General features: G+C 44.6%; 1 protein-coding gene across 2 annotated transcripts in view; it reads left to right on the plus strand.

The window, feature by feature from the left end:
- RICTOR (RPTOR independent companion of MTOR complex 2) overlaps positions 1 to 20,250 on the plus strand; it is a 196,497-nt gene that overhangs the window by 160,199 nt on the left and 16,048 nt on the right. For both annotated transcript variants that reach the window (XM_068250448.1, XM_068250439.1), the window contains exons 27-34: positions 1,179 to 1,266; positions 4,506 to 4,598; positions 5,556 to 5,662; positions 6,468 to 6,697; positions 9,110 to 10,115; positions 12,416 to 12,593; positions 14,755 to 14,836; positions 17,589 to 17,810. In XM_068250448.1, coding sequence (XP_068106549.1) covers positions 1,179 to 1,266; positions 4,506 to 4,598; positions 5,556 to 5,662; positions 6,468 to 6,697; positions 9,110 to 10,115; positions 12,416 to 12,593; positions 14,755 to 14,836; positions 17,589 to 17,810 — 2,006 coding nt within the window. The remainder of the gene's footprint in view (positions 1 to 1,178; positions 1,267 to 4,505; positions 4,599 to 5,555; positions 5,663 to 6,467; positions 6,698 to 9,109; positions 10,116 to 12,415; positions 12,594 to 14,754; positions 14,837 to 17,588; positions 17,811 to 20,250) is intronic.

Consider the following 20,250-nt stretch of genomic DNA (forward strand, 5'->3'; position numbering starts at 1 on the left):
GGTTCCTGGACGTAGATTCTACGTCCAGGAACTAAAATAAGTTAATCAATACCAGTTGCCTGGCAGCCCTGCTGGCCTATTTCTCTGCAGTAGTATCTGAATAACACCAGAAACAAGCATGCAGCTAGTCTTGTCAGATCTGACTTTAAAGTCTGAAACGCCTGATCTGCTGCATGCTTGTTCAGGGGCTATGGCTAATAGTATTAGAGGAAGAGGATCAGCAGGGCTGCCAGGCAACTGGTATTGATTCAAAGGAAATAAATATAGCAGCCTCCGTATACCTCTTACTTCAGTTCCCCTTTAACAATAATTAGACACCACTATGGTGAACAGCACCATCTACTGGTTTAAAATTTGACTGCAAATACCACAGGGCAGCCTGAGTCTTATTAAAATGGAAAATTACGTTTTAAAGTCAAAAACGCTAAATAGCGTTTTAAGCGCATTCCGAACCGTGCGCCATTTTTTCCATGCGCTGCTTTTGACTGTATGCCTTTCACTATAGGTATATTTTAAAGGGAAGGTCCAAGCAAAATATAAAAATGAGTTTCACTTACCTGGGGCTTCTACTAGCCCCATGCAGCCATCCTGTGCCCTCGTAGTCACTCACTGCTGCTCCAGTCCCCCACTGGCAGCTTGCCGACCTCGGAGGTCGGCGGGACGCATTGCGTACATATTTACGCATTCCCGCTAGTGCAGGAACATTAACACATACATTTTTACGCATTACTGGTTTAATGCATAAAAATGTACGCATTGAACCAGTAACGCGTAAAAATGTATGTGTTAATGTTCCTGCACTAGCGGGAATGCTTAAAAATGTACGCAATGCGACCCGCCGACCTCCAAGGTCGGCAAGCTGCCAGCGGGGGACTGGAGCAGCAGTGAGTGACTACGAGGGCACAAGATGGCTGCATGGGGCTGGTAGAAGCCCCAGGTAAGTGAAACTCATTTTTTTTATTTTGCTTGAACCTTCCCTTTAAGGAGTCATACGTATGCTTTGTGTTCCCATTTTTCAGGATCCCCAGTGCACATTCATATTGGATGCAAAATTCAAATATATTATATAGTCTAATTGTAACTTAACCATGTAAGATGAGAACAACCCCTCATGTTATGGGTTATTGTCATCATTTTATATAACGTTATGCTTTGTTTTTCTCTCTTCTCTTATCTAGGGTGCAGCGTCCCTATGTCTATTTACCTGTCCATTTATATGGACAGCTGGTCCATCATAAAACCGGCTCTCAGCTGCTGGAGGTTCAGGTAAGAACGCATCAGAGTTGTGTATGGAGATAAACTAGAAGATCAACATTTCTATTACAGAGAAAGTTTTACTAAGTAAAACAACCAGAATGTAGACTAGAAATTTTTGTTTTAAGACTAGAACAACCTTACTTTCTTTTTCCCCGAGCTGTGGTCACATGATTATGCCTACAGGAAGCTTCTGACTCCAATGTATGCTGGGAGGAAAATTCAGAATTAAACAACAAGTAGACCCAAAATCAAACAGAACAATAGCAATCAGGATGATAAGTGCATATAAACACATTCTTAAAGGACCACTATTGCAAAATGTATAAAGAATAAAACTAAAAAAGATTTATACTGAACAGAATGCTAGAGGAAGGGATAGTGAAGGGTTAAGAATTTGTTAAATATAAATCACACTGCTCTTTACACATTAGTGACCGTGTAAATGTGAGAGGAGTTTACCAGCGGGAGCTGCGTGTATCTGCTTGGCTTAGATCATGAGACAGTTCTATCACTAGCTGAAATGCCGTTGGACAGCTAGCAGCCCGGACTACATTCTCCTATAACCCTGTCAGTAGGGTCCTCTCACATTCATGCTGGCCTGAATGTGTAAAGAGCAGTGTGATTTATTTTTTAACTTATTCTTAACCCTTCACTTTCCCTTTTACTAACATTCTGTTCACTGTAAATCTTTTCGTTTTATTGTTTTTATAAGTTTCGCACTTATTGTCCTTTAAAGAAAATGGTGGATAGAATACTGTTACAGTGGATTCTTGCGCTTACTGCACTTCAGCTCTTTTCCTCTCTTCTCTGGATTCAGTCAGGAGTGCCCATGTGACCTTCAATCTAGTAAAACAAATAGAAGCCTGACTGCATTTTCCAATTTCTCTACATCACAGTAGAAAATGCACCTGAGAGGCAGCAGACTTTTGTACTTCACAGGAAGTAGGTAGTGAGTAAATGCAAATCTTATGCCTGCCAACAGGAATATTCTAAATGTAGGCTTAAAGTGACTCTGTAACAAAAATTACGTTTTTTCTACCATCCTACAAGTTCCTAAACCTATTCTAATGTGATCTGGCTTGCTGCAGCTCTTTCTACTATAACCATCTCTGTAATAAATCAATGAATCTTTCCCCTGTCAGACTTGTCGGCCTGTGTCTGGAAGGCTGCCAAGTTCTTCAGTGTTGAACTGTTCCTCTATGCACACTCCAGTGTGTGTTTTATTTACATAAGCTAGCAGCTTCTCTGCTATCTTATCAGTGATAGAAGAGAGCTGGATAAAAATCCTCCTCTGGAGGCTGTGAAAGGAGCTGGTCTGTCACATACTAAGGAATTAACGACATAGGCAGAGCTGTCTGCAGGAAGCCTGTAATGTTCAGTGCATGAGAGAAGCTGGGGACAGAAGGTAAACACACACAAGTGATCTCTTGAGATTCAGAAGTAAGGCTGTATACAGCCTGCTTGTGTATGGATGTATTTTCTATGTGTGGACATACTGTACATCAACCTACTTCCTGTTTTGGTGGCCATTTTGTTTGTTTATAAACAAACTTTTTAAAACAGTTTTTGACTACTTTTAATGCGGCGGGGAGCGGTGAAATTGTGACAGAGGGTAATAGGAGATGTCCCCTAACGCACTGGTATGTTTACTTTTGTGCGATTTTAACAATACAGATTCTCTTTAAAGGGAATAGAGTTTCACTTACCTGGGGCATCTACTAGCCTCCTGCAGCCATCCTGTGCCCTTGCAGTCACTCATTGCTCCTCTGCTCTCCCGCCGCCAGATAGTTTCGTTTTTGCCGACTCTGAGTCGGCGGGCCGCCACGCATACCTTTGCACGCATTTCTGCTGGTGCACGAAGCTATCGCGGACATTAACACTACATTTTTACGTGTTACAGTTGCAGCGCATAAAAATGTACGCGTTGCAGGTGTAAAAATGTATGTGTTAAAGAAACACTGAAGCAAAATAAAATCAATGCTTTTAACTTTTACTAATGTTAAGCACTATAGCTAGTGCTAAAACACTGCATACCAGCACCAAAACGAGGGGCTTATACCCCCCTAATCACAGGGCAAAAATCTACAACTTTCTTTCTTGGTCGTGGATTTTGCTGCTCATGGAGGAAGAGCTTTGAGCTGCAGCTCTGCCTCCATTCTCATCAATGTGCCTGCAGATCTCCGCCTCTCCCCCGCCCCTTTCAGTGAAGAAAGATTGAGAGGGGCGGGGATTGACGCGCGAAGAGGCAGAGCTACAGCCCTAAGCTCTGCCTCAATCAGGAAGCGCTCCCCGCCATTAGCACAGGGGATTTGGGGGATGTAAACCCCTCGTTTTGCTGCAGGAACGCTGCGTTTTAGCACTAGCTATAGAAAAAAAAAGTTAACGTTAAAAGCATTGATTTTTTTTTCTGGCTTCAGGGTCTCTTTAAAGCGATCATTAAGGCAAAAAAAAAAAAGAGTTTTACTCACCTGGGGCTTCCAATAGCCTCCTGCAGCTGTCCGGTGCCCTCGACGTGTCCCTCCGATCTTCCTGGCCCGCTGGCGACCACTTCCGGTTTCGCCGTCAGGAGCAGCATAGAGGGAGCTATTGTGGCTGGGAACGCGAAGAATCACTCGTGTTCCCAGCCTGTCGGCTCCTGGCGGCGAAACCGGAAGTGGTCGCCAGCGGGGCCAGGAAGATCGGAGGGACACGTCGAGGGCACCGGACTGCTGCAGGAGGCTATTGGAAGCCCCAGGTGAGTAAAACTCATTTTTTTTTTTTTTGCTTAATGATCGCTTTAATGTCCACAATAGCTTCCTGCAGCAGCGGGAATGCGTGCAAAGGTAACTCTAATAAGGCCTGTTAACTGTGATAAGGCATGTTATTATAGTAAATCAATCTAAATGTGCCCTTATTGACCCGTTTATGGGAACAATCGATGAGACCCTCAGAAGCTTATATATGTTCTCATGGCTGCCTCCCGTCCGTGTACGAGCGTGGCTTTGCTGTTGCAGGTATGGGGGCGGGGCCTCCCGTCCGTGTACGAGCGTGGCTGCACAGTCACAGGTATGGGCGGGGCAGCAGCACGCAGACGCTTGTGCTCGGCTTTCCCTTCCTGCAAAACAATTTCAGATACATTTATTTTTATTGCATTTTGTGCAGATTGGTTCACACTGCTCTGTGCCGCCAACATGACATCAAATACTGTATATAGGAAGTGTGAGTACCAAAATGCAGTTAATATTGATACTTGTGTCCATTTCCTGTAGAACGTTGTGCCGGATCTGAGCTACACTGTACGATCTCCATCGTTGGACACATGGGAAGGGATCAAACACCTCAAAGCTGCTCTCTGGTCACTGGTAAGACAAAAGCTTCATTAAAGAGAGCCTGTCATGCTTTAATACGAATGAAACTGGGCCATAATTACTGATGGCAATATTTCCTGTTTATTATTATGGGAATGCAAATGTATGAAGCTTCCTTTGGATTTTGATTGGCTCAGTTCCAAGCTGCATAAAATTTGCACTAATAAAGTTGGCCATATGCAATTCAATTTATTGTGGATTTATTTGTTGTTTTTTTGACCAGAGAAATCTGATACATTTTTTTTCCCCTGCTTGTTGGAATAATTTGAAAAATCTATCATCATACACTTATGGTTCTTCCAAAGCTTGAAAATATATTAAAAAAAAACAAACAAGCCAATAAAACTTTATATTTTTTGCGTTTTTCGATTATGATTTTTACAACACATCCTATCAGATTTTGAGCAACCAAAATTAAATCAAAAGAATTGCTATCTGCCATCTGCTGTTTAAAACCTGTAATTGCAGCATCATTTACATGTAACATACATCCATTTAAGTGAACTGTACCTATATTAAAAAAAAGTGCTCCAAATGGGTACTTACTAAAGTAGAGGGAAGCCTCTGGATAATACAGAGGCCTCCCCCATCTCCCTCCTCCTCATCGTTCCAGTGCTGAGAGCCCCCCTACTTTAAAGGACAACTTAAGTGATAGGGATATGGAGGCACCCACATTTGATTTCCTTTTAATCATCTGCCTCGAATACTTTTAGCCATAGACCCTGAACAGGCATGCAGCAGATCAGGTGTTTGACAGTATTGTCAGATCTGACAAGATTAGCTGCATGCTTGTTTCTGGTGTTATTCAGGGAATAAATAGGCAGCCTCCATATCCCTCTCACTTTACTTGTCCTTTAATATAATGAAATGACTTGAATTGTAGATTCCTCCTGTTTCCTGTAATGTCACAGTCTGCCACATGTTGAGTCTTTTGTTCTTTCTTTTTCCTAGGGCAACATTGGATCATCCAACTGGGGGCTTAATTTACTCCAGGAGGAAAATGTGATCCCGGATATCCTAGCACTGGCCCAGCACTGTGAAGTGCTTTCAATAAGGGGGTAAGCGTTCCTTTTTGTGTGTGTTATTCTGACACGTTATAATCCATACCTGTACAGTGTTGCCCCTTTGGCACAGCTGTGGCAGATGAGTGGCCCTTGTGGCTCAGCTGTTACATCTGTGATCAGCAGTTTCTGATGAGCAGATTTTTCATTTATGGTTGAGCTAAAATTCGCAAGTGAAGCAAACTGTAGTCTTAACATGAGCAGTCAAGGTACTGTCACTGAAAGAGAGACTGAAGTCTCTCAAAATTCAGTGTTTTCTTGTAAAATTATATATCTTTGCCCTAACTGAAACGCTGCATCCCTGTGACTGAACTGTAATTAAATCACCCCAAACTGTCGGGCAAAAATCCACGACTTTCTTAATTGTGGATTTTGCTGCCCGGGGAGGCAGAGCTTTCGGCTGTAGCTCTGCCTCCATGCGTGTCAATCCGCACGTATCTCCGCCTCTGCCTCGCCCCTCTCAGTGAAAGAAGACTGAGAGGGACTGGGAGAGGCACTGATCCATGCAGATGGCCGCGTGTAGAGGCAGAGCTACAGCTCAAAGCTCTGCCTCTTCACGGAAGCGCTCCCAGCAGTGTGCCTCGGGGAGTTTGGGGGGATTTAGTTAGTGTGCAGCCGCGGGGATGCAGTGTTTCAGTTAGGGCAATTATATTAGAGGATTTTACAAGAAAAACAGGTATTTTGGGAGACTTCAGTCTCTCTCTAAAGTAATGAGTCGACAATGGGCATTGGCAGCAATGTGAATTTCCTTTGTTTTAATTTTTAAGACTTTTAAAAACCAAACTTTCATTACTGTCCCCAGGACCTGCGCTTATGTCCTCGGCCTCCTCTCCAAGACAAAGCAAGGATGTGACATCTTAAAGCAGCATAACTGGGATGCGGTGAGACACAGCAGGCGGCAGCTCTGGCCGGTGGTCCCGGATGACATTGAGCAGCTCTGTAATGAGTTGTCTTCTGTACCCAGCACTCTCAGCCTGAACTCCGAATCCACCAGCTCACGGCACAACAGCGAGAGCGAATCTGCACTGCCCAGTAAGCACTACGTCATTGTCCTTCTGCACTGCTTGTGCTATGGAATGTGTGTGAGAAGACATCGCCTCTCCTCTGGGTGTTGGTGGGGTGAACATTTTACCAACTACACCATTTTTTTTTCCCCCAGAGAATTTGTGTATCATTGGGTTTTGAATTGTCAACTCGTCTTTTTCTTTACAGTATACAAGAAGTCTAAATATTGGGTTTGCACATATAAATTTATGTAGACAGATTTCTGTCAGGATTTGGATCAGCTGTAACAAAGTAATGTTTTTCTTTAAAGGTTGTTATGCTGTTGCTTATCTTTTAGAGCAGAGAGGAAGTTCTGAGTTCAGGTCCGCTTTAACAATTTCTGTTATCTGCTGTGCCTGTAATTGGTCCATTTAACTTTTAGAGAATACGAAGTACGCTAAGGGCGGGTTTCCACTAGTGCCGACCTTCTCCCGAGAGACGGACGCTGGCACTTGTGCACGTCCATTATGCATCCGAATCCCTGTGGCCTTGCCATGCATGGCTATAGGGATTCTGACGCGTTGTCCAGAATTCTGAAGGAGGGCTTCAGAATTTTTACACACACACAAATTTGGAAGCAGCCTATTGATTTCAATAGGCTGTGATTCCATATTCGTGTGCTTGAAATCAGGCACATTCAGTTTTTTAGATCAAGCTCTGTTTTATCTCGAATATACTCTATTTGCCTTGTACAGTGAGGAGGCAGAGACTGTAATGCTGGGAATACACCATAGAATTTTCTGTTAGATTTACCTGCCAGATAGATAAAGTTCAACAGGGCAGCACGGTGGCGTAGTGGTTAGCTCTCTCGCCTTGCAGCGCTGGGTCCCTGGTTCGAATCCCAGCCAGGGCACTATCTGCAAAGAGTTTGTATGTTCTCTCCGTGTCTGTGTGGGTTTCCTCCGGGCACTCCGGTTTCCTCTCACATTCCAAAAACATACGGATAAGTTAATTGGCTCCCCCTAAAATTGGCCCTAGACTACAGTACTTACACTACATGATATAGACATATGGCAATGGTAGGGATTAGATTGTGAGCTCCTTTGAGGGACAGTTAGTGACAAGATATATATATATATATATATATATATATATACACACTGTACAGCGCTGCGTAATATGTCGGCGCTATATAAATACTAAATAATAATAATAATAATAATATGTTGGAAATGTATCTATTTTACCATCTATCTGCCGAGCAAGTAGGCATTGTTCTACTCAGCAGGAGATAAACAGAAGACAATGCACCAGAGATAATGACCATTCTCTACAGAAAATAATCTAATTATGCATTCTAACAGAAAATTGTTTGGTGTATTCCCAGCATAAAGCTGGCCATACACTAGGCTGATTCCCTGCCGATTGACATCAGATTCGATCACTGGGATCGAATCTGCTGTCAAATCGTTAACGTTAACTCTAAATTTCGATCTATTTCATCCCGAAATAGATCGATCCCGTCGATCGATCCGTGCGGGAAATTACCGTCGATCGCCCGCGGGTAGGGAGCGTGTCGCTAGCGGCATTCGAGTGCCCGACGACCGACGCAATACAGCTGCAATACATTACCTGATCCGGCCGGCGCGTATCCCCCCGGTCACCGCTGCTCCGTCTCTGCGCTGGGCTCCGGATCCAGCAAGCTACACTTCTTCCTGTCCCGGCAGAAAGTTTAAACAGTAGAGGGCGCTCTACTGTTTAAACTTCCCCCAGACTGGAAGAAGTGAAGCCTGCTGGACCCGGAGACCAGACCAGAGCGGAGAAGAAGACAGCGGAGACCTGGGGAGTCGTGCCGGCGGAGCAGGTAATGTATGGTGGGGAGAGCGGCGGCAGCACCACCACCACAGATTGTGAACGGTTTCGGGCTGAAATCAATTCACAATCTGTTTGCAGTAAAGGCAGCCATACGATCCCTCTCTGATCAGATTCGATCAGAGAGGGATCTATCTGTTGGTCGAATCTGATGGCAAATCGACCAGTGTATGGCTATCTTAAGACTTGGTTCACACTAAGCCAAATCGCCAATGGCTAACTGGAGCTGACAGTGCAGTGTCCGCTCTGATTATGCTTTGTGGAGCGGTTGAAGTCTGTAACAGATGCGTTTCCATGTAGGCTTCTGTGGGAAACACATCAGTCGTCTAGAAAAATCATGCATGTTGGATTTTGCTTTGCGGTTACAGATCTGTTGCAAAATAAGTGTGAATGGAGCCTATTAATAACGTAGGATCCGTTCAGCCGTCAGTTTTCCACTCTCCGGCATAACGGTCAAAAAAATATCCCTTTCACGTTGCAGTGAGAACCAAGCCTGAATCATTCTCAGAAAATGGCTGTACAGTTTTACATATCACTTGTTGCAATTTATCTGCTTTATCTAGAATTCTTTTCCCTCCTCCTTAACAGGTATGTTCATTAATGAGGATGACCGTTATGGAAGTTCTTTGACGAGTCCATTCTCTTACTCAGAAGATTCAGAGCAGACGTTCTATGAGAAGCCATTAAAAGACAAGGATCGCAGTCCGTTCACCCGTCTAACGAACACCAAGCTGAAACATCGCTTCCTAAATTCACTGACTCTGCCAACTAAGAAGTTTCGCACCAGCAGCAGCAGCGAACCCAAAACGAATAAACTGATTGACAGCAAGGAGCCGTTCTTGAGGCGGAACAGGACGCTCACGGAACCTTGCACAAATTCAGAATACAACTCCATGGACAGCTTGCCCTCTGTCTTCAGAGTCCCCAAGATAAACACTCTTCCACTTCGTTTAGAGCCTTCTGTCAATAAACACATAGATGACAACGGCAGCACACCCAGTATTACCGAAAACGATCTCAAACTTCCAAAAAGCCTCGGCCATGAGAACCATAGCCGGGAGAGACTCATAGGTGATGGCACCACGACTACGCACTTCAAGAGTCGTAGCTTGAGTTTTAATACGGACACCACGACTAGCGGAATCAGCTCAATGAGCTCCAGCCCTTCCAGAGAGACAGTGGGAATAGACACTACAAACTTAGATACGGACTGCGGAAGTTTGAGTACGGTCATAAGCACCAAAACTGTCAAACAGAATTTCCCAGCTATGCTGCACCCCAATCACTTGCCCCTTTCCAAGTCCAACTCTGTGTCCTTGGTCCCCCCAGGGTCTTCCCATACGCTTCCTCGGAGAGCGCAGTCCCTCAAGGCACCTTCCATGGGCACCATAAAAAGTCTGGCGGATTATCACTTTTGCTATACAAGTTCTCGAGATGCATTCGGGTATGCAACACTGAAACGGCTACAGCAGCAACGAATGCATCCCTCACTGTCTCATTCAGAAGCTTTGGCTTCTCCGGCTAAGGATGTCCTCTTCACTGATACCATAACCATGAAGACCGGAAGCTTAGACTCCAGGCTAACATCAAGCAGGTAAATAAATTCTCCACATTTAGGAAAATTTATATCGGCTTTGAGAAAAGCTAAGCTTGCCTGGAAGAGTTTCCTGCTTCCAGGAGCATTTTGAGGCCCCTTCTGTTAAACTGCTGTCTACTACCGGTAGCTGCTACGTTACAATTTGATATGGACCCTTGAGATGCTTGATGCAGGGTCCTGTTCACAGTAGGTACCTGGTTCAGTTAATTGATTCATTCTCTCATGAGTTTTCTTACTAGAGTTTTTTTTTTCTATTGTTGTTTTTAATCTTGTATACACAATACATTAGTACTAAAAAGTAGATAAGTAATATTAAAAGTCAATTGAACCAGGACCTAAATATGCTATTGGAGTGGTTTCTGGAGTGGCCAGCAACAGACCACCCCCCACCCCCCTTGCATTCCTGCAGCAGATAAATCTTATTTTTTTCTGACAGGAGATACGTGACCATCAATGGGGTAGAATGGCATGTATTGCGCTCCCTTGTGGCAGCTGGAGTGCTACATAATAGCGTATCCTCACAATCTAGATATGCTACAACTCGTGCCAGTTAAAGGACCACTATCACAAATTTAAGGTTAATTTTCTAATGGCCTTATAAGAAAAGCAGCATTTCAATATGCGTGGCTGCATTTTTTTTGCTACAAGCAGACCATGTTTAGTATACAACAACAGAAGACAGACTAACCTATTTATGTACAGATCAGGAAATGATCTGTTCTGCTATTTTTATTCAGATCCATATAAAGAGGAATGAGTTGCACTGACTTTGTTTCAGGATCAGCAGGACAGCCAGGAAACTTGCATTGTTTGAAAGGAAAAAAATTGCCAGCCTCCATATTCCTTTCACTTCAGGTGTCCTTTAAGAATCTATAAGTGACAGATTCTCTGCAGGTTGAAAGTAGTGTAACTCTCACTGACAAGTCATTAAGTTGTAAAATGCTGTGCATTGTTCTCCCCAGATGTTTTTTCCAGCCGGGTTGAAAAATTAACCAGGGGGTGGGGTTAAAACTCAGCAGAGGTAACAGCGAGGAAGCCCAGGCACCTCATGGGGCTGGAGGAAGTCCAAGGTAAGTATAACTACCCCCATTAGAGACGTCTCAGGTACAAAAAGGATCTAGTTGAACAGATTTTATTAAATCTGTTAAAACTTGCGTTGTTTTTTGTGGTCTAATTCAGCTTTGTGACCCTCATTGTTCCCTACCTTGCTGCCCTGCCCTTGCCCAGGTCTCCCTACCTTCTTGCCACCTTTCCCAGGTCTCCCTACTTTCTTGGCGCCCCTGCCGAGGTCTCCCTATCTTCTTGCCTCCTTGCTCAGGTCTCCTTACCTTCTAGGCGTTCTTGCCCAGGTCTCCCTACTTTCTTGGCACCCTTGCCCAGGTCTCCATACCTTCTTGGCGCCCTTGCCCAGCTCTCCCTACCTTCTTGGCACCCTTGCCCAGGTCTCCATACCTTCTTGGCGCCCTTGCCCAGCTCTCCCTACCTTCTTGGCACCCTTGCCCAGGTCTCCCTACTTTCTTGGCACCTTGCTCAGGTCTCCCTACCTTCTTGGCATCCTTGCCCAGGTCTCCCTACCTTCTTGGCACCTTGCCCAGGTCTCCCTACCTTCTTGGCACCTTGCCCAGGTCTCCCTACCTTCTTGGCGCCCTTGCCCAGGTCTCCCTACCTTCTTGGCGCCCTTGCCCAGGTCTCCCTACCTTCTTGGCGCCCTTGCCCAGGTCTCCCTACCTTCTTGGCGCCCTTGCCCAGGTCTCCCTACCTTCTTGGCGCCCTTGCCCAGGTCTCCCTACCTTCATGGCGCCCTTGCCCAGGTCTCCCTACCTTCTTGGCACCTTGCCCAGGTCTCCCTACCTTCTTTGGCGCCCTTGCCCAGGTCTCCCTACCTTCTTGGCGCCCTTGCCCAGGTCTCCCTACCTTCTTGGCACCCTTGCCCAGCTCTCCCTACCTTCTTGGCACCCTTGCCCAGCTCTCCCTACCTTCTTGGCGCCCTTGCCCAGCTCTCCCTACCATCTTGGCGGCTTTACCCGGGCCACCCCACTATGCCCTGAGCACATCTTCCCTGATTGGTCTAAGAGTCCTGAGAAAGCTTGTATGAAAGTCAGACCAGATTGATGACCTAAAATAGTTGGATTGGATGACACAGAGCTAATGTCTGTATCGCCTCTTTATTTTGCAGTTCTTTTGGGGAATAAAACAAGCCCTATAACAAGTTTTTTTTTTAGCAATTTTATTATTGGTAGATTATTTTAAAATATACATGCAGCCGATTATAACGATCTTATCCATGATCCTTCTAGGTTCATGAAAGCATTAAGCTATGCCTCATTGGATAAAGAAGACTTGTTAAGTCCAATAAACCAAAACACTCTCCAACGCTCCTCTTCAGTTCGTTCCATGGTGTCCAACGCAACCTACGGCAGCTCAGATGATTACATTGGGTTAGCTTTGCCCATGGACATAAATGAGATTTTTCAGGTACGTATGCTTTTCATTGCATTACATTAACCCAGTGTTTCCAGACTTCTATGAGCATTGTTACTTTAGCTATGTAGAACTTGTGCATTGGGCAAAGTTTGCAGCACTTTCAGTTTACAGCATTGTCCTTGAGGTTGCCGTCTCTGCCTGCCCACACTGTGGCATCTGCAGATTTCACTGGTACCTGCTAGAGTTGCCACTCATCAGGTGAATATTAAAGGGTACCCAAACTGATATGTAACATGAGATAAACATGGGTACGTATAATACTAGTCCTACTAAGAATTTGTCTGAAGTCCCTTTCTGTTTTCCTGTACAGCACGTTTTAAGAAACTGTTTCTGTTGTCTATGCAAATGAGGCAAACAGAAAGTTCGATTCATCTTATCCTGCTGAAAAGGTCAAAGGGTCATTATTTGTGTTTATTTTGATAATGATTTGAAGCAGATTTTACATTAGACTGTCATGTCTGCTGTTTAGAATGCAGTTTTAAAGAGTCTGAAGCGTAAAAAAAAATGCTCTTTTTACATTGAAGTCCTCTTCAGCATTAATGCCAAAGCTGAAACGCCGCATCTCCGCAGCACAACAAGGTTATAAGCTCCCAAAATCCCGGGGCATCCACGACTTTCCACGTTGTGGATTTTGCTGCCCGGGGGAGGCAGAGCTTAGCGCGATTGCTCTACCTATACTGGAGTTAAAGAGGAACTTCAGCCTAAACAAACATACTGTCATTAAGTTACATTAGTTATGTTAATTAAAATAGATAGGTAATATTAATATCTTACCTGTTTTAAAAGAACAGGCAAATGTTTGTAATTTCATGGGGGCAGCCATCTTTTTGGTTGAAAGGAGGTAACAGGGAGCATGAGAAACAGTTCCAACTGTCCTGTGTCCTGATCACTACACGAGAACAACATCAGAAATTCCATCATGCTTTGCACAGCATCAGGGGAAAAATGCCCAGGCAGTTTTCTTTGATGGGGCGGAGCTTAGCTTCTGCGCAGCTAATAATGAGGATTGGGTAAGAAAAACAAAGTTCTGGTGCTGTGAAACTGTTAAAGAAACACCAAGACTTTTCAGTGCTACTGAGTAGATTTTTAGTCTGGAGGTTCACTTTAATCTTTGCGGATCTCCATCTCTCCCCGCCTCTCTTAGTGAAAGAAGACTGAGAGGGGCGGGAGGAGGCGGAGTTGACGCGAGTAGAGGCAGAGCTACTGCCCAAAGCTCTGCCTCTACCTGAAAGGAGCCCCAAAATGCGGCGTTTCAGCTCTGGAATTATTGCTGAAGAGGACAGCAAGGTAAAAAGAGCTATTTTTTATGCTTCAGACTCTCCTTAAAGAACCCCTTAAAAAAGTACTGTATCTAAAAAGTTAAAGATAAAAAAATTAGATACGTACCTAAAGAGAGGGAAACTTCAGGATCTGAGGCTTCTCTCCCTGCTCTGATCTCCCCTGTTGCTGAGTGCGGCCTCCCAAAATGTTAGCGACAAGGCAGCTCTTCTTCCTCCAGCGTGGCCGTGAAATAGCCGACCTAGCTCACCCTTGCGGTAAGCCGGGCTCAGGTGACTACTGCGCAGCCACGCTTGGTGCCGCGCTCAGCAGTGAGAGGGGGCTTCAGATTAGCGGTGGAGGCCTCTATAGGATCCTGAGGCTTACTTAAGGTTGGTATCTGATTTTGATCCTTCAGCTTGGGATCACTTTAAACTGTCTGTCATTTTCTCCTTGGAGGACTTTGACCTCAGGCTCATTTCCCCCTTTGTCTAGACTTCAGATAGTGGATAAATTTAAATACCTGGGGGTGTAGCACCGCCCAGAGAGATTCTTGGATTGTCAGAACTCCTCGGGGCGTGAGCAGTTCCAAGGATGAACACATCCGTACTGGGTATGCTGAACTCGTGCATGTGCAGTACAGATGTGCTCATCCTTGGAACTACTCAGTAGCTCTGAATATTGCCGTGTAGTTCCGAAGAGAATAGCTAGACCCAGGAACGGTGCTGCAACAGTGCTATAGAGTCAGTACAGCAATCCTCAGATTCCTCAGACTTTTTCAGCTCAGGCAGAGGAGCAATGGAAGGTTAATTAGCTTTTTGCTTTAGTCCAGTTATCATGAGATGTTTAGGTAGTGAGGTAGAATGCATGTTTTGACTCTGTGCATCTTTTCCAGATCAAAGAAACGCCATATTTTCAGAAGACGTTGCCTCCAACGGACGAGCGCGCTGCTAAAATATTTGCACCTGAAGTTGGAGGTGAGCTTTACTTGCAGTCAATCTTCACTCTGGTGTGGGAGAGATCAGCTCTCACTATAATAGTTTGTCCAAGCACACAGCTCCATTGCAGTCCTGAGTGTAGTGTAACTAATTAAAATGGTTTGGGTGGGGGATGGGTTTGCATGACAGAGTCTTTTAGTCTGCCAAAGAGAGCCCCGCCCGTCATTGTTATGCAAGGAAGTGGTGATCACATGACTACAGAGATCTCCAAGAAAAGAAAGGTATTTAGAGGCATTTTCAAACACTTCTACTACACCTAAATGACTAGAGTGCAGATAAAAGAGGTTATGTCTAATAAAAGCTGGACAGGGGCTTTGAAGGGGCATGTAAGAGCCATTACCCAAACCCACAAATGTAACCTCACTTTACTCCCTGTCCTCTGCGTAACTGTGCCCAAGTATAACTTTCGCCCTGCCGTGGTAACGGTAACATTTAAAGAAAAACATGTCTTTGTTACAGCTGATACAAATCCTGCAATAAATCTGTAGTGCGTCTACTTCCTGCTTTTATGGAAGCAGACATAGGGCTAACATCCTTGTTAACAGTTTAGTCACGGGTGGGGGGAGGGGGATTAGACAGGCTAAACTCTATGAATACATACAGGGTGCATTTTTTTATTTTTCCCTTCTGCCCTCTGCAAGAGTTCAGGTCCACTTTAAGGTCAGAAATGGCAGTCTGCTTAGACCAGGTATAACTTTTGTAGAGCAGAAATGGTAGGGCAGGCTTAAAGAGCAACTCCGGTGAGAATAATGTAATTAAAAAAAGTGCTTAATTTTTACAATTATGTATACATGATTTAGTCAGTGCTTTCTCATAGTTAAATCTTTCTTTGGCCTCTTGCACACTGCAACTGATTCCGATTCAGATTCCGCTTTTTAATCAGTTTTTACATCAGATTCAGATTCCGATTTTCAGTTTGCTCCCTGCACACTGCAAATTGGAATCTGAATCGGATGTAAAAACTGATTAAAAAGCGGAATCTGAATCTGAATCGCTTGCAGTGTGCAAGAGGCCTTTCCCTGATTTACATTCTGACATTTAGCACATGGTGACATTATTACTGCAGGCAGGTGATGTCACTGGAAGGAGATGCTGCTTGCTTTTTTGGCAGCTGCACCTAGCTGTAAACAGCTGTTATTTCCCACAATGCAATGAGTTTCTGTCCTCACAGTTTCCTATGGGAGGGTTTTCAGCACAATATCAGCCATACAGAGTCCCCTGTTGATCCATTTGTGAAAAGGAATAGATTTCTCATGTAAAAGGGGGTATCAGCTACTGAGTGGGATAGTCCCTTGGTCACGGTTTCTCTTTAAAGCAAACCTGAAGTGACATTAAAAAAAGACTTTGATACTCACCTAACTAGTAAGAAGGCTCTGGATCCTATAAACCCTTCCCAGTCTTCTCTCCATCTCCTCATTCCTTTGCTTTCCCCCATTCAAAATGCAATGCCTTTGGGGCTCCTCGGAAGGCTCCACAAGCGTTCCAGAGTGCTTCCAGCCGCATCCGAGAGACAGGACTTGCATGTGCACAGTACAGATCCACTCGTATCGGAAGTACTAAGGGACAGGAGTACTTCAGAAGGCTGCCCAATGAGGGCCAAAGAAATACTGACCTGCTGATCAAATAATACAGGATGGAGAGAAAATCAGGAAGTCTCTATGGGATCCAGAGCATCCCCTCTTCCTAAGCTACATACACACGTCTGACTTTTACAAACTACCGGTCATCAGACCCGCCTGCGGGGCGGTGGTTCTGACGAGTTTGCCGGTGTGTACAATCTGTCGTCAGGCTGATAATGCAGGTTTTGACTGCTCGGCGGATCAGCCAAAACCAGCCTTATCGGCCTGACAACAGACTGTACACACCGGCAAACTGTCGTCAGAACGACCGCCCCGCGGGCGGGTCTTACGACGGTAGTTTGTAAGAGTCAGACGTATGTACGAACATTTAAAGGGGAACTTCAGCCTAAACAAACATACTGTCATTAAGTTACATTAGTTATGTTAATTAAAATAGGTAATATAATCTCTTACCCACACTGTTTTAAAAGAACAGGCAAATGTTTGTGATTTCATGGGGGCAGCCAATTTTTTGGTTGAAAGAAGGTGACAGGGAGCATGAGATACAGTTCCAACTGTCCTGTGTCCTGATCACCCCTCCCAGCTGCGCACGCTAGGCAACGGGTACAACCTAATCAGAAATACCATCATGCTTTGCACAGCACCAGGGGAAAAATGCCCGGGCAGATTTCCTTGATGGGGCGGAGCTTAGCTTCTGTGCAGCTAAAAATGAGGCTTGGTTAAGAGAAACAAAGTTCTAAAGCTGTGAAACTGTTAAGGAAACGCCAAGCTTTTTCATTTCTCCGGAGTAGATTTTTAGTCTGGAGGTTCACTTTAAGTGAGTTTCTACGTTTTTTTGTTTTTTTTAAGGTTCACATTAAATACATAATTTGGCCATTGATTTCACACATCTTCTGAAGCTGCAGTCCTGTTTTACAGTGAATACCTCCATGTCTGGACACATACAGCAGTAGATGAATTTGCAACCAGGGCTGGGATGTTTTGGCATCCTGCCTGGGCTCTTCTAGCAGTTTGGCATTCTTTTTACTGCTGTATCGCAGTCAGCACCATGCAATTGATTGGATTCGGGCTCTACTGTTAAAACACGCGTTATTGCTATCTGATGGCGTAAAAAGACAGTTCACACTGATTCCTTACTTTCTCCATGTCAGGCAATTCTGGAAGTGGCGTAAGGAGCCCGTACCAGGCACTGCGGCCGCAGTTCAGCATCACTGAGATCATGAACTCCAGTCGGTCGGACGCCTCTCAGTTCCTGGAAAACATGGAAGACACCGGACTGCGGGAGCACACAGACGACAACTGCCTGTACTGCGTCGGCTTCCAGATAATGGGATTTAACCACGGGGATCAGTTAAATGAATTTACTCGCTTAGGTATATTGAACCATCTCTATGTTGCTCGGGTCTGTTTCAGTGGTGTCTCTTTAGCTTTCTAGATGCTTGTAATTTGTGGGAACGTTTCTTTTAATCCCGATTATATAGAGATGGTGGCAGACAGCGCCCTCTGCTGTAGCACTTAGTGTTTGGCACTCAGAGTATCCCCTACATGGTTTTCACATTTTACAAGCATGTTTATATCATTTTCACTTAAAGAATTCTTTCATTTTTTTGTAAGTTGTCCAAATAATGTACAAAAAAAAAAAATGTCATCCTTTCAGTGCTTTAGCTACAGGTGGATATGGACACATTAGATCACTCCCAATAGCTTCCTGTAGCTACAAGCATTTCTGTCTTCCAAGTCTCCATTTCTGCATTTCAGCATCAGTACTACAGGGAGAATGGGAGGTCATATATAAAGTACACCCGTCACTAGTAAGGGGGAACAGGAAGTGAGAGGGATATGGAGACTGACACTACCAAATATGTCTTGCTCTTCCTATTAGAATCCTGCTACTAGGATAATCCCAGTAGCCTAAATTTCACTGTAGTGCCCCTTTAAAGACAGACAGCAGGGCTAGTACTACCAAATTCAGCACTGCCCTGCATGTCTTACCTGCCAGAGATGTTGTTTTCCATAGTGTATTGGTTGTGCAGCCTCTATCTGACCACAGCTTTTTATTACATATCCAGTCAGTGAGAGATCCCCAAATATTACACAGACACAGCACTTGGTGTTGCTCTATGAGGAGCTCCAACTGGGCTAATGTGCTGATAGAGACAGAGCTTGGAAATTGCATGGCGGGGGGGGGGGTTCAAAAGAGACCTGCTTATCTAGTATGCTACAGAAAACGACAGCTCTGTGGTAAATGTCAGCACTAGCCTTGCTGTTTGTCTTAGAGGAACTCCAGTGAAAATAATGTAGTAAAAAAGTGCTTCATTTTTTACCATAATTATGTATAAATGATTTAGTCAGTGTTTGCTCATTGTAAAATCTTTCCTCTCCCAGATTCACATTCTGACATATATTACATGGTGACATTGTTACTGTGGGCAGGTTATGTAGCTGCTCCTAGCGGTTTTGGCTGTTAGAGACAGCTGTAAACAGCTAATTCCTGTCTGTGAACATTGTTACATTGTGGCAGTTTGCCCAGAGTACCGCGGTACTCAGAGCTTCTTGTGGGAGGGGTTTCAGCACAAAATCAGTCATACAGCGCCCCCTGATGGTCTGTTTGTGAAAATCATTATATTTCTCATGTAAAAGGGGGTATCAGCTACTGATTGGGATAAAGTTCAATTCTAGGTTGGAGTTTTTCTTTAAAGGACAGCTGGAGTAAAAGGGATATGGAGGCTGCCATATTTATTTCCTTTTTAAAGAGAGTCTGAAGCCATAATAAAAATTGCTTTTAAGCTTATATTCAGCAGGGGCATGTTTGCCCCTGCTAAAACGCCGCTATCCCGTGGCATAACGAGGGTCCTTTACCCCCCCCCCCCCCCCCAAATCCCCCCTGCTATCTCCGGGGAGCGCTTCCGTGTGAGGCAGGGCTATGAGCCGCAGCCTGCCAGGCGGATCGTGCAAGACAAGTCTTATCAGCTGAACGACGGACTGTACACACGCCCGATTTGCCGTCAGGGCGACTGAACGACCGGACGTCCAAACGACTGGTCGTTTAAAAAAATCTGACATGTGTACGAGCCTTAACTCTGCCTGTACTGGAAACTATATGACAGTATGATAAACAGAGGCGCCAGCAGGATAAAATGAGATAAAATTCTTAAAAATTGCTTGGAGGAAGTGGTGGGCCTACCTCCACAAAGCAGACACGAAATACTGTCTGAATCGTACCAAACACATTTATTATACGGTGCAACGCGTTTCGCAGGCCAAGCCCGCTTCATCAGGCAATAAGTGGGGACAACAGTATTTCAGTAGTAGCAAGTATAGCGCCTTGTGGAGGTAGTCCCACCACTTCCTCCAAGCAATTTTTAAGATTTTTATCTCGTTTTATCCTGCTGGCGCCTCTATTTATCATACTGCTATATTGTGTCCACCTCTGGTAGAGGGGGGGGTACCACCCCCTTCTTTTCTTGTCTACAGAGAGCGACTTCTTAACCCTGAGTGAGGACAGGTCTAATCTCCTCACCTTCCTACACAGTGGTTGCCTCTATGGTAACCCATGTTTGTGAGTATAATTCTTCTCACTGATCATTTATCATGTGTTTACAACATACTACACCATATCGGGCTCTCGGTTTTCTCTATTTTCTGGAAACAATATGAGACTCGTGTGCTACTAATGTTTTATTTCTCAGCTGTACTATACATACAGTGGCTTGCAAAGTATTCGGCCCCCTTGAAGTTTTCCACATTTTGTCACATTACTGCCACAAACATGCATCAATTGTATTGGAATTCCACATAAAAGATCAATACAAA

The sequence above is a fragment of the Hyperolius riggenbachi genome, chromosome 1 (assembly GCF_040937935.1).
Source record: "Hyperolius riggenbachi isolate aHypRig1 chromosome 1, aHypRig1.pri, whole genome shotgun sequence".
Lineage (NCBI taxonomy): Eukaryota > Metazoa > Chordata > Amphibia > Anura > Hyperoliidae > Hyperolius > Hyperolius riggenbachi.